The 14,489-nt window shown below is 36.2% G+C and overlaps 1 protein-coding gene across 6 annotated transcripts in view; it reads left to right on the top strand.

Moving 5' to 3' along the window:
• The window catches only part of ELP4 (elongator acetyltransferase complex subunit 4), a 136,603-nt gene that overhangs the window by 39,910 nt on the left and 82,204 nt on the right, over positions 1–14,489 (top strand). For 5 of the 6 annotated variants that reach the window (XM_042035516.1, XM_042035520.1, XM_042035521.1 and 2 more), the window contains one exon: positions 4,203–4,391. The exons of the other annotated variant lie outside the window; for it this stretch is intronic. In XM_042035516.1, coding sequence (XP_041891450.1) covers positions 4,203–4,391 — 189 coding nt within the window. The remainder of the gene's footprint in view (positions 1–4,202; positions 4,392–14,489) is intronic. 6 annotated transcript variants of the gene reach the window in all.

Raw genomic sequence — 14,489 nt, 5'->3', positions numbered from 1 at the left:
TAACATGGGAGTCCTTTGGAGTTGATGGAAATAATATAATAAACTGTATATATTGATGCTTAATTGAAAGATAATTATTGTTGCACAATAGAAATTTTCCTGCAGTAGAAGTCAATTAGTATAGACACTGGAGAGCCTGAAATTATTTAATACAAGTCTGTGTACCAGTCCAGTATCTTAGGAATCATTTTTGCAGGAGAGCTAATGCTGGAAAGGATGTTTTCATGTCTAACAGTGAGGTTCAGGAACATTACCTGCACAGAGCACTGGTGTGTAAATGTCGGTTGTTTGTGCTCAGCGCTCAGTCTCTGCTGAGATGGCTGGGAGGGTTTGCCTTTCCTTCGGTGGCAGTGCCAGTCTGGAGAAGGCCATTGGTCCCTGCCAGGTCCCTCTCCCTCGCGCTGTGGTAGCCATGGCAACAGGCATGTGTGTCATCCTCCTGTGCAGCACGGGGATGCTCCTCCTGCCTCAGAGCCCTGGGTGAAACAAGCACCCTGCCAGCCTCCAGCCAGCAGACAGCCTCCTGCCGAAGACATTAGACTGTTAGTGCTTATTTCTCTTTATATATGTATAAGAAAATGAATGTTGTTCAGAGCCAGCATTTGGGGGTTTTTGCTTGCAAGTAGGGAAAAATTAAACATCACTGATCATTATTTTCTCTACTTTTTGTTGAGCATTTCAAAATGTCTTACTAGTGTCAATAAAACAAAAACCAGAACTTTTACTGAGATGAATGTAAAAATATATGTGGGCTAAATAATACATATTTCTAAGGTGAAGCTTTAAAAGTTAGAAAAGTCATTTTTCAGGCCAGTTTATTGACCTAGAAAGCCATTAGCCCTATGTAGTTCTTTCTGTTTCAAGGGAGGTAATGCATATGATTTCCTGGAGTGGTTTCTATTACTTTCTTTTAATATTCCACTTTTCCCTATGCATCATCTTTCTTTGTACACTCAATTTTGTACATTTAAAAGCCTTCTTAAACATATGTCCAGACTTGAATGTAGTGGTGGCCCAGAACACACCTTGGATCTTTTATCTGCCAAATCTCTGAGCAATTCTCTGCTCTTTCGTATCCTCTTCTATTTACTGAGCCCTCAGAAATGCTGTTTAAGTAGGAAGGTATGAAGATTGTAGAGTAAGGAGCAGCCTGTATTCTTCTGGACCTGTGTATAATTGCCATATAAAATCATAAAAGCTTCTGAGAAGTTTGTGCATGTATGCCCCCCACCCCCAAATAATCCTTTACCTGACTGGTAAAACTTTCAGATATTTTTGGCTACTTTCACAACAATATGCCAATGATACTTAGATTTACTCTTATTGGAAGAGGGGTGTGAAGAAAAGTGAGCTGAATGCGACTTACCCCAGCTGAGAGATGACACAATTAGGAAAATTAGTGCAAACAACCATTAGAGGTTTAGTAGACCTTTGATAAGATGGTCAGGCGTCTCTGGGACCTAGTATGGTTAGTTAACATTAGTTTTATAGAACCATCTGCAGGTGGCCATTGTAGGTTAATATTTTTTTGACTGTCCTGCATGGCTTTGTGGACCTTAGGACAATAATTCCTGTTTGAGGTATGAGGATACAGAAAAGTTTGGTCGAAGTTGACCAAAGCAATACCTATTTCTTCACACTGACTGGAATACCTTTGCTAAGGTCTATTTGGAAAATCAGAGTTTGAATTACCTATAAGCTGCAAATACAAGGTTTACATCCTTTCTAAAAACTCCCAGTAACTCTTTGCTGCTGATCATTAAGGTTGAATCCTTTATACACTGATCATGGCATTAAGTTACACAGAATGGTACCTCTTTGTTTCAGAGTATTTTGGGGTTTTCATGTTTGACATCAGAGTTTTAATAGGCAACTATTTCCTTAACATTTCTTTTGTATACTTTGGAGCTCAAGTTGAGGGGCTTTCAGGGTAATTGTTGAAAATTACATGAAAAAAGTGAAAAGAAATTAGAAAATAAATCCAAGCTTCCACACTAATGTGAATATAAAAGATCTAGTGGTATATCTAAAAAAAATGTTATCCTACTCTTTACAGCAGGCTTGTTGTGGGAGAATGTTAGACTTCTGCTTTTCTTATATTCCAGTTTCAGAATAAACTGTCAGGCCCACACAGGGCTGTGTGGGCCTGACAGAATTATACTGGTAGAAGTTCCATTACTGGCCAAAATAAATACATCTGACATTATCTGGTGTTTGAATAGCTTTATCTTTTACTACTCTTATGATTTGATGTTGTGAACCAAGCATCTGTTATCCTCTGTGCAGTAAGAGAACATTTTTTTCCTCTGTGTGTTGTTCTTATGGATGCTCCTCATAAGATAAAAATGTTTTTCTCCTTTAAAAAGTTTCTGTAAGTTTTATGTATGTTTGTGCTGAAATTTTGAAACACTGTAACACTTTCTGTGCCTGGTCAATATCCATGATGTCTGAATAAAATAGTTTTCTTAAATGCCTGGTTTTTTTCTGTTGCTTAAATGTACATCATGAACTGCCTGAATCTGCTATGATCTGAAGTAATTGAAGAATATTAGACTAAAACTTCTATTTTTGCTATTCTTTTAAAAACTGAACATCTGAGCCTAGGGAATACCCTATGGAGAAGTCAGATTGTGTTGTATTATCCTGTTCTGTTGTCATGATCTGCATACAGCAGTGTAAACAGTTAACTTTTCCTAACTGAAGCCTAAAAGCCTGCAAACCCCGAGACTAAAGAATCTGCCAGAGCTGAAACAGAGATTGCTTTCCCAGAGACTGGAAGTGAATTGGCAGATCAGCTGCCTGTGTAAGACTCACAACTGGATAAATGCAGAGCCATGTGGTACTGACTGTGTCTCACAACCCAGGCTCTGTCTACCCAATATGGGTAAGGAAGCATTTGGAAGAGTAGCCTCTTGTCTTGTCAAAACCTTTCCTCTGGATTTCCAGAGCAGCTGTGGAGTGTTTTGTGCTTGATAGTTGCTGTTTATTCTAGCTGTTGGAAATTAATATCTACAGTTTATCAAAACACTTGTCTGTAGTGAAAAGTACCTGCAAGATTTTACTTATCAAAATTAGTATTTATATATGTGTGTCTGTGTATAAATAAAGAAAGCTGATCTTTAAGTATGAACCCTGAACTCTAGAAATGTTTCTTTCATCACGTTGTGCAGGAAGTCTTTCAATAAGGGAGTTCATTGTCTTTCTCTCAGCTGTTGATAGCAAATATATATAAAATCCTTTCCAAAGATCACCAGGAAAGGTCACATCAAATAAGCAGAAATGAGAGTTGTCATTACGGGAGATAACATTTTACTTTGCATGAACAAGTTACAACTCTGGCTTCATAATCTGTCCCTTCAGAAGAGGAGCTTTATCTTAGCCACTGCCTCTGTTGGATGCTCCTCTGCCAGCCTCCTGCAGGGCAGCAAACTGGCTTTAAGTAGGTAACACATGGGACTGCTCAGGATTTTGTCTGTCAGGACAGCATAGATTCCAGTACCCAGTAGGTATCTAAAGCAGACCAGAAGCTCTCATGTCAAGGTGTGGTCCTTAAGAGACAGTTTGCTGATGTCCCCATCAGACTCTGTTTTTCCGCAGCTGTGGGTAAAACTTCCTTCGTTAGTGGGAAGGAGTTGAAAGCAATGTAGATGATACTTGGAGACTTCTAAGACAGTGACAGGCCCATGTGTTGGTGAGGTAAGGCACTGACCTTGTTCACTCAGAAGGAGCAGAAAAAGCAAACAGTCAGAGTAGTCAGGTTATGAAAGTAATGCAGCAGAAAGGTGAAAATAAAGGGAGAAGTTGTGTTTGATTGCTCTCAGGCACTTCCAGCAGACTGTCTTAGAACTGGGAGAAAATAACTCTTTAACGTGTTTTTTAAGACGGTGATGGAGGAGAGAAAGGACATAAAAGGTCCTAGTGTTACTGGATTTTATGTCAGAATATACTTATATTTAGCTGGTAAAATGCAAATTAATAGTTCTCTGTATTTCCATGTGTCTATTACATTTGTACTTGCTTATCCAACATAGCATGGTATCTAAGCAGTAAAAAAATGCCATTCCATTTGCAATTTGTATAGGATCGACTGAGATTACTGGGATTACATAAAATACACAACGATTATGGATATGCATTCTAGAAACGGTATTCCTCCTAGCATTTAAGAAATAACAAATGACTTCTTTTTTTTTTTCCAATAGAAAAAACAAAGGAATGTTTTGAGGATAGGAATTCAGAGTCTGGGTTCCATATTGTGGGGTGATGACATTTGTTGCAGTGATACTCCTGAAGATACTCATAGCCTTACAAAATTTCTGTATGTTCTCCGTGGCCTGCTCAGGAAATCTTTGTCAGCCTGCATCATCACAGTGCCCGCTCACCTTATCCAGGTAGGAATGCTGCTTTTTCTGGATTTCAGAGCTGACACATCACTTAGCAAAAGTTTAAAGCTTATGGTAGGGAAAAAAATGCAATTTTGGACATTTTTTAAAGTCTTTTTGTTCAAAGGGTGAACTTAAAACATGACTATCTGTTACGCTTTATTCTTTTGTGGGAGAGTTGTGCTGCAAAATCTACAAAGACCTAAGTATAAAATTATTTTTAGGAACAGTTTTACCAAGGGTCTTGACTCCTTTTTTGAAAGACTATCAGAATTCCAGAAACTGTAGAAAAGCAAAGAAAATACCTCTAGTAATCTCTTTTCCACTTATTTTTTTGCAACGTTTCTATGCACTTTTCCAGTGCCTTCAAAATGCTTTACAAGGCTTTTCAGCCCACTGTCTTTATCTGTCTCATGCTCATTATGATGATACCTGATCTTGGTTTTAAAGCCAGGAACTGAAAGGTACAGGTTTGCTCTGTAATTCTAATATCCTCTTGTATTGGGACCAGGAGCAATCCAGTTATGGCGTCAGAGTTGGTTTCCCAACAGCAAAATGAGAAGCAATTAACAGCATTCTTCCTGATAATATATGGAGACTTAAATGTATCTTCTGAAAATAAACTTTTTTAACAAAAGGAAAAATGTAGATAGTCTTCTGTTCTGCGAGTGGTAATGTAACTTACAAAAGCAAAATTATTATTCTCAGTGAATAGAGAACCTATAATTTTAGATATTTGATTTGATTATAGTAAAAAAAGTACTGGATAAAACCGCATATTATGCAAAGTGTTTTCATAGTAGGTGAGTTTATCAATAGATTAAATCCTGGCTTAGGTAGGTACATGACTCACATGTATTGAATTTTGTTAAAGGTCTTTGAATACCTACAAATGTTATTCATTTAGATACCAATGTGATTACTGCTTCGAAAATAATGAAGGTTGATGTTCTAGTTTTACCATTGTAGTCAAAAGTGTGTGAATATTTCTCTTGCAGTACATACCTCCACCTCCTTACTTATTATTTTTAAATATTAGGTGGCAGTCTGCCTTCAGAAAGAGGGACAGTTAAATGTAATGCAAGAAATGGAATTTGTGCATGTAAAACTATCATCCTACTTCTTACACACTGGAATTGCCTGTCCATAATTGGGACATACAACCCTTTCCATTGTACTCTTCTTTATATATCATGCCAGTAAAATGTACATTCATATTTTAGAGAAGTGCAGAAGTGTCTCTAAGAAAGACACTGAAGGACAAAGATTTTTGTTTGTTTCAAACTTACATGGGAAGTTGATTTTTGGTTTGTATTTATAAATTCCATATAGATCAATTCCCAGGGAGTTAGGATTGAAATTATGCCTCATTTTTTAAATAACTGAGTTTTTAATTTTAACAGTAAGTGCTAGAATAGTCTGAATTTAAAAAAAAGAATCATTCTGTACAAAATCTTTGCTTAGCTGTCTTAAACAAACAAGGACATTACTTTTTTTTTTTCTTTTAAATTGTGAAACTTCATGTATCCTTCTTTAAACAACGCTGTCATTAGGAGGAGCAAAGCTGCTGAGGGTTCCTCCTAGCCTACATTACTGAGTTCCCAGAGCCCTGCTGTGTAGTTGTTGCGCTCTCCAAGAAGCCTGTTAAAGAGTCCCTGGGAGCATGTGTCCAGCCTCCCTGGCACTGCTTAATTGGTGAGGCTGGCGAGATGAGAGGACAGCCGAACATGTGCTCGCTCCGGCTCGCGCCGCAGACGGACCTTCCTTATAATAACAGCAGCTGCTCACATTCTCACAGCACAGCTACTCACCATTCTGTTGCTGAGGGGTCTTGCTGCATTCAGAAAGTAAAGAAAATGTCTCTTCTTTCCAACAGAGTGAGAGAGAGGGATATGTTTTTCCAAGTGTGTACGTATTTGATTTGATCAGTCAGTTCTAGCATATACTTCCTCTGTTGAATCTTCAAGTCAGTGCACTGAAGGCATTGAGAATTCACACTGTTTTTCTGAAGATGTCGTAAATTCCCCATTTTTTCCCTGAACTACTGTACCTGTATTTCCTAGGTTGTAGTTTGGCCCCTAACTAAATTAATCGGGTGGTCTCCAAGTAAATTCTTCACGTGTATAATTTCTATGAAGGACATATAAGTTCAAAATCACATTTAATCAAAGTTTTGTCTGGATGACATATACATAAAAATAGTTCCATCTTTACTTTGTCATGAAAAAGTAGATTTTCAGTAGTGACATAACTTACCTTGTCTGTCAGTCTCCAGTACTTCAGTTACTCCAATGAAGGAGAAATAAAACAATTGGTAGTACTGATTTTTGACAGGGGCAATGTCTTTTCAACACAGACTAGTTCTGGATTTATATAAAGTATATGAATAATGCGTATTTATATATGTATGTATATATTTTTTTTGAAATTGTTTTCTTTTATGTATTTTGCCAAATACTTTGCATGTTGTACTGTGACAGGGAGTTCACAAATTAAATCTACCTGGTTTCTTTCTTTTTCACAAAGTTTAATTTTGCCTTTACTTTTCATATATTATCTTTGTTCTTGGCTGGTGAGACATTAAAATGATCCTTCCTATTTCATATTTTCTGTATTCTGGTTTGTAATTTTTCTCATGCTGCCTCCTTAATCTGTCTCTAACCAGTCACTTTACCTTATTACAGTAACATAATACAGTAATGCTATTATTGTTCGTTTACTTTTCCTACATCCTCGTGTCTGGTTTGACTCTTCAGTGATTACAGAGCATTAAACACTGATTTTGTTCTTGATGTTTTCCCCTCTGTGATACACATGCACCAATGTGGCTCTTTCATTATTCCAGCAATTCATTGTCTTGGATTTAATAACTTGGAATTGCATTTATCCAAAGATAATGCTCATTCATCCAGCTTGGTGGGACAGTTCATGATGTTCTCTAAGGCTGTATTTTAGTAAAAGACACAAGCTTGCAAAAAACTTCTGTTTGTGCGTGGAGTTTTTTCAGAGTAATTGAAAGAAATTGTAGTCCACTAAGCACAGATTTTTTGGGTTTTATTGATGAAACTTCTAGGGCAAACAATGCATGAAGAAGAAAGAAAATTCTCTTTTCTCAACCACAAAAATAGGAATACATTATTCTGGAAGAGGGTTTCAAGAAAATGACACAAAAAAGTTATCCAATTATGAATTTTATTCAGGTGATGTGTGACAAGTTTTACTTGATTGATATTTTCTACCGATTGAACATACTCTTATCTTACACTGTCTGTCAGATAATAAATATTGAGCTACTTACAAGTGTGATTAAAACAGTTGATGGAAGGTTATTTTTCAAGTCTTCCTACTGCTTCTTGAAAATGCATTGTGCCTAAGAAATCATATGGTACATTTGAAAAGGGAAAATTACTTCCATTTTTAAAATCTAGCATTGATCAAGGAGGGCAGATTGAAGAGGCATTTCATTTGTTGTTACAATTTCCAGGTTTAAGGAATATTACGAAAGCAAGTGAGGATTCTTTTTCTGTGTGTTGATAATCTGTGCATTTTAATACCTAAATTTAGAGAAGGAATTATTGTGCAATTGTGTGACTGAAAGGACTTTAATGTTGCTGGTCTATACTGGGAAAGCCCTAAATAAGAATTTAAAATATTTTCCCATTGTATTTTTTTTTTTTACTAGAAATCATTGGTAAATCCAAGAACATCTTTCCCTCAAAATACTAAATAATGTTTTTAATTCTATTCCTGTTCTTCCCAATTTTGTATCACTTAAATGGTATTTTTTTGAGTAGATTATTATTTTCAGTGGGGAAAGCATAGCACTTGTTAAAGCCATCCTTTATTTTGAACTCAAAGCTGGTATTACTCGTAAGGACTAAAAACCATATTAGTCAGCATGTACCAAGGGAAATTAATTGACTAATGAAAAGTCAGTATGAATAAGTCTTCTTACAGAACCTGTCCTCAGAGTCTGAAGTTCTGTTTAGCAAGGTATTTTTATTAATTCATCCAATATGTTAAAAAATTGATTTCCTACAATATTAATGTTTTGATGTTTGGAGTTCACTGAAGCGCATAGGTTACTGTACATTTCAGTGTAGAAAAATTCAGAAACAAACCTTTTCACATCCAAAGCCTTTTGTGTTCACACCGAGTGATTTAGCAGCTAAACTCAAAGTCAGGCAATGGAGTGCTTTAGAATCCATTGCTAATATAGGATTATAAGATGTGAACTCCTATAGCTGGTGAATTTCTCACAGCTTGAAATCTTTATTCCTATGATAAGAACTAAGAGTGATTGCCTACCTTAGAGCTCTAACTTCTGAGAGTTCACTGGTCTGAAGTTGAATAACCTCCAAATGTATTTGATGAGATGGCTGCTGCATGCAGATTTGTATTGAGATACAGTGTCATGTGTTTTCTATATCATGGTTAAGGAAGCTTTCAAATTTTTCTGCAAGATAGAAACCACAAAGATTAAATGGTCATAGTATTTTTCTATATTGGGGGTTTTTACTTGCTTTTTAATGTTGTGTGTTGCTTTGTGTTGTATGTGAGAAATAGAGTTTAACAACTGTACAAATAAATACCAAGAGTCGTAAGTTTATGACAGGTATTTTGGGTTACCCACGTGGTTTTAGGATATGAGTATTTTGGGTTTTAGACATTCATAAAAGTATCTTTAAAATTCTGATTGAGTAGGAAGCTCAGGGAAGTATCCTATTCAAAATTTAAATTGGGAAACAGTATTTTTTTTCATTTCTCTTATTGTTGATGTATTTGCTAATCAAGCTGTAGAAGAAATAGAAGTATTTCATGGTTTCATACAATCAGGTTTTGGTTTTCAACAGGCTGTGTTCTAGCACTATCGCTTCTGATTTGGTAATAACTACCCATTTCAAAAACAAATACAATATACATCTGCAGCATTTTTTGTGCCCACATATTAGTTATCTGTTAACCAAATTAACTGTATTATGATGAACAATCACTGTATGTTAAAGTTGCGTGCCTAGAGCAGCCTTGTCGTTTTAATAAATTTTACTTTTTAGGACACTATATACACATCCTCACCATCTCTCTTTAATAAAAAAATATTGCTTTCCCAAAAAGCGTATGTTAAACTGGAGAAGTGCACGAATACATGCAACATTGTGATTTTATTTTGCATTTTGTGCATGTAAATTGAAAATACACCTATGAAAATTAGGTAAGATTTAGAACCAAATCTTTTAACTACAGCTTAGACCTAAACAGTTAAATATCCCATCACAGTATGGAGATAGTCATCTGTTCAAGCATATGGAATCTTTTGGCTACTGGACTAAGTAGTTAATATAATGCCCAGTGTCCAGACATGGACACAACTGTTATGGAAGCAGAAGGGAACAGGCTCATGTATTGAGCCCATTTGGACACTGATAAGTAAAGATTAGAAGAGTGACTTTAAATAATACAGGACAAAGTATTTATTGCTTTAAGCAAGTAATTATTTCAGAAAATGGAAGGTAACATAGTTTTTCCAAAGCAGTATTTTTTTTGCTTAAGTAGAAGTCCAGCTTCTTGAGTGGGAAAAAAAAGAAAGCCCTGTGACTCTAGCATTAACTATAGGGTTTATCTGTTCTGTTTCAGAACAAAGAACAATAATTTTGTGTAAAACTATTTTACATTTAAATCCTTGCATATGTATTTTCCATCTTAAATGATTTTCACAGAACCAAATATTGAACTTCTATGCAATGTGTGCTTAGAAACATTTTGATGGGAACTTTCAGTGTTGTTTAAAAATCCTGAAGTTTCAGAATCCAATTCTACCACTTTTTGTTTAGACATTCTCTATTAATTAGAATGTAATCATAATAAAAAGGAATACTGCATCTTTAATGATGTTTTTGTGCCTGTGTAGTTAAGCTTTAATGCTAGGGGGAAAAAAAAAAAAAGATTAAATTAGCCTTGTAACCTCTTTCTCTTCCAGACTGATGATGGAAAATAAAAGCTCTTAGCCACAGAATGTAACACTTAGAATTAATATTTAATTAGACCAGCAAACTGTACACCGTGGCTGAAAGCTTCCAAAGAGTTGTTAGTGCCACAATTGACCTACAAGTTTAATAATAACTCACTTCTAGGAGCAAGTGCCAGTTCAGCATAGTGGAGCCACTGTAAGAAAGTCCTGTGAGATTAAAATCAGCAAACCAAATGGCAGGCGAGGATTCCTGGGATGGAGCCTTCTGGAAAGCTGGGAGCTGGAGTAGCTTTTCAGCCAGGATTCAGATGAGAACAGTGGGCAAAAAAAGCTGATCCCTCCTGTTCTGGGAGCTTCTGGTTGTAGGCCAAAATCTTAGAACAGATTTTTTCTAAATGTTCTTACTGCAGCTATTAATTTATATCACAAATCAAGTAATGAATGGCTTATCTTCATCTTTTAATTAAGTTTCAATACAAACATTATCACTGAATTCATTGGTCATGAATTTTTCGCATGGAAGAAGGATACATTTTTGGTAGGATGTGTCATTTAGTATGTTTGTATTGCAGAATATTTAATTTTATGGTATTTTACTGCGACATAAAGGAGTTCTTGTTAGAGTAAGATATAACAAGCAATTTGTCATAATATTATGAAATGTGTAAATTAAATATGAAATTAGTATACATTGTAAAATATAATCTTTTGAAGGTTAAATAGCTTAATCTTGCTTTTCATTTTATGAAGAATTAAAATATAAAGCCAGTAACTCTCCATTAGACATCCATCTGAGCCTTAATTCTATGGCAAATTATTCTAGTGAAATAGGGCACCATAAGTTCAAAAATGTGCAAACACACAGCAACAGACTGAGGAAGGAGCATTCTGCATTATTTATTGGCTAGATCCTAAATAATTAAAGAAATGCCTACTCATTAGTTAAAAATTAAAGCAGGGGAGGACCTTGCCAGCAGAGGGAGCAGTCATGTCTTTCCTTAGGTTCCCATCGTTTCCAGCCTACCCATCATTTCCACCCTACCTCTTCTTATTGCCCAGCCAGTTTCCCATCTGGACCCAGCTTTGCCAGCCTGCTCCTGATGACAGCCTATAATTTTAGACTGGATAAGGGATTAGTTTTTTAAATGATTTTAAAATTCAGAATCTTGCCACTCGATTATCAACATCAGTTAGATGTTCCTTTTGATACTTGTGTACTATTAATTGAAATAATAGTGCAGGTTCTTTTTGGTCACCTGGGAATAAAATGTGATTCACTGTTTAAAGAGCTAAAGTTGCAGTGAGTGTTAGCCTTTCTAAATTGGTAAGCAAACTGCAGTGACATTTTTTTCAGGCAAAATGGCAACAAAGGGAACTCCTGAACCTTTTTCTTATAACGAATGATTCCCAATGGAGTCACAGAATTTTAGTTAAGCCAGTTGGTCTCAAATATGTAATTTCAGCAGGTTTTTTATGGCTCTTTTTTAATATGACTCCCTCTTCAGACTGCTTTTACATCTCTGGTTTTTACTGCTCTATGACCAACTCGTAGCATGGCATATTTTCTGTGTTCATTTTTCTAGAGGAATCTGCTCAAATGGTCAGTTCATTTCTTCAATGACTAAAGATAAATAATGACCTACAGATTTCTCTCTATATGCTTTTATAACAGTGAAACAGTCTCATTGGTGAAAACCAGATAATGTTCAGGGAAGGTGCTGGGCTCATCTTAGCCCAGATCTTGTACTGATTTCTTCCCAGCCACTCACCCTTCACTGGAGAAGGGCTCAATCAGATTGATTTCATCTACTCAGTGCAGTAGGACTTGTACAAGAGCCCCACACCCCAGAACCATTCATAGTCACCTGCAGCCTGTGCTTTCAGCCACCGAATGCTAAGGGTAGAGAAGAGAAAAGCACTGGACAGGATTCAGCTCAAAAAGTGTCACCCTGTAACACACTGTACATCTATCACCTCTTTCAGCCAGATAATAACAGGATTTTCAGCATCCAGCTTTCTGGGCTTCCACTCCCACACCATCTTCGTGATACCACCAAGTATTTTGCTGATACCCCAAACCCATGGATGCAGCCTCCTAAACCGAGCCTCAAATGGAGGGGGGCAGACAGAGCTACAATGAAAGGCTGAGTTGGGATCCCAGCTCACTGTTGACTGGCTTTTGGCTTTGGACAGCTCACATGACACCTTTGTGCTTGTTACTGACTTGTAAACGAGGAATGCAGCACTTGCCTGTCTTTTGTGAGGCACTTGGAGATCAACAGATGGAACATTTGATTTAAACTACTAGACTTGGTTCATTTTTTTTAGGCTGCAGCAGTGACTGTTATTGACTTGCTTAATTTATCTCTGTTTAGTAGCCTCTCATTTCACTGTTGGCCTTCCCTTATTTCCCTCATTTCACTTAGGTCTTCCCTTCAATGGCAAAACAGATATCTTATTTTGTAAGGTGCCAAGGTCTGCTGGCCCTAGATGCTTTCATAGCTCAAGTAACACACAAGTCCATCTTCAGTGAAGATCCAAAGATTTGGTTTTTTCAGTGTGTGATATCTAGTTTTTATTTCCTGGCTCATTATTCTGCCTGAAAATTTATCAAAATTAATTGTATACAGTGCCATCCACCTTCGTCTGACATTTTATGGTAATATGCAAAAACACTGCAGAGTTCCCACAGCAGAGACAACTATCAGGACAAATGTTATTAAGAGCAACCTTTAAGAGAGCAACCAAAATCTGGAATTAATATGTTGTGTAACATATTGACCAACAGATGCTTTGTTACTCTCTTCCCATTTTTACGAGGATCTTGCATCTAATTGCCTGCTCTTGTCTTCACTACATGTCCTCTCTTTGCTTCTGCAGCTTGTATAAAATTTTTCAAAGGTATTATTTAGTGCTTTAAATTAGTTAATGTAATTAGCTAATGTTGTACCTCTAAACAAGTCAACCAAAATCAGTGCTTCTCTGGCTTCAGCCATACAGATGGAGAGTTATACCTAAGTTCTAATATAGTCAGTAAGGTTCTTCAGAGGTCAAAGAAGATGCTTAATCAGTCAGAATCCCCAAGTGTGGTTTTCTCATGACTGAAGGCATTGTAGTTTGTAGCAAATCCTCTATTTCTAGGGTATCTGTCTTCCAGCAAAGACATCGCACTTGTGTTCCATTTTCTTGTGAGATTGGTACAGATTTCTGCACACCAAAATTTGTTAATGTACTGTTGGTTGTCTTGCATTCCAGTGGCCTGAGTGTACATTCATTTTAGAGCCAAAATTCAACATTCTATTAGTAGATTTGCTGTGTGCAAACACTGTAAACAGTGCTAATCAGTTTGGAGTTAGAAGATGTATTGAATTTTATAGTTTACAGTCTTTATTAATTATGGAATAACACTTTTTGGCAGAGCAGTTGTTAATAATTTATTTTGGGGATTTGTGAATAATCAAAAAGTACACAAACTGTATCTCGCTATAAAACCAGTATAAGGGCCTATTACCTAACTTCTTTTACCAAAAGAAGATGTATGGGTAATTCTGCAATTTTTTGACCAGTAATTATTAACAAATTGTGATAAATATTTAAGCCATGTTTCTTAATAATTTGTGTTTCCAGTGTAAAATCCTTTGGAGATTAAGTAGTAATGACAAGTGGTAAATATTTGTGGATTATGAAGTCATTACCACATAATTGTGTGATAATCTCTCAAAAATATCAAGAACTATTTCATTTATGGAATATCCAACCACTGTTTCATTTTAGTCCGGTGTGGCTCTCTCCATTATGGTGCTAAGCTTACTTCAGCTTTATGACCGTAAAAGAATTTTTTTGAAAATACAACCAATTTTTGAGCTTTTCTTGAAAATTCACACACAAAAATTTGGTCTAAGTTCATAAGATTCATATTACTTTGCATGAACTTGCTTGGTGTTTATTATTGAGACCTTTCAAATGAAGTGTCAGGATTTCTGGATTCACCTGTTGGTAATGACAGAGATTGTTGCCTCTAAATACAATTTTACCTAGATGTGGGAGGAGTATCTGAACTCCTCTTTGAATACTCTGCTGTCATACGAAATGTATGCAGCTTGCTGTTTAAACTGGGTTTTGTCCCAATACAAACAATA

Source organism: Corvus kubaryi, unplaced genomic scaffold (genome assembly GCF_017639235.1).
Source record: "Corvus kubaryi isolate FWS band 111438036 unplaced genomic scaffold, C.kubaryi_AGA036_p1.0 37384, whole genome shotgun sequence".
NCBI lineage: Eukaryota > Metazoa > Chordata > Aves > Passeriformes > Corvidae > Corvus > Corvus kubaryi.
This window is presented reverse-complemented; position numbering and strand designations above follow the sequence as displayed.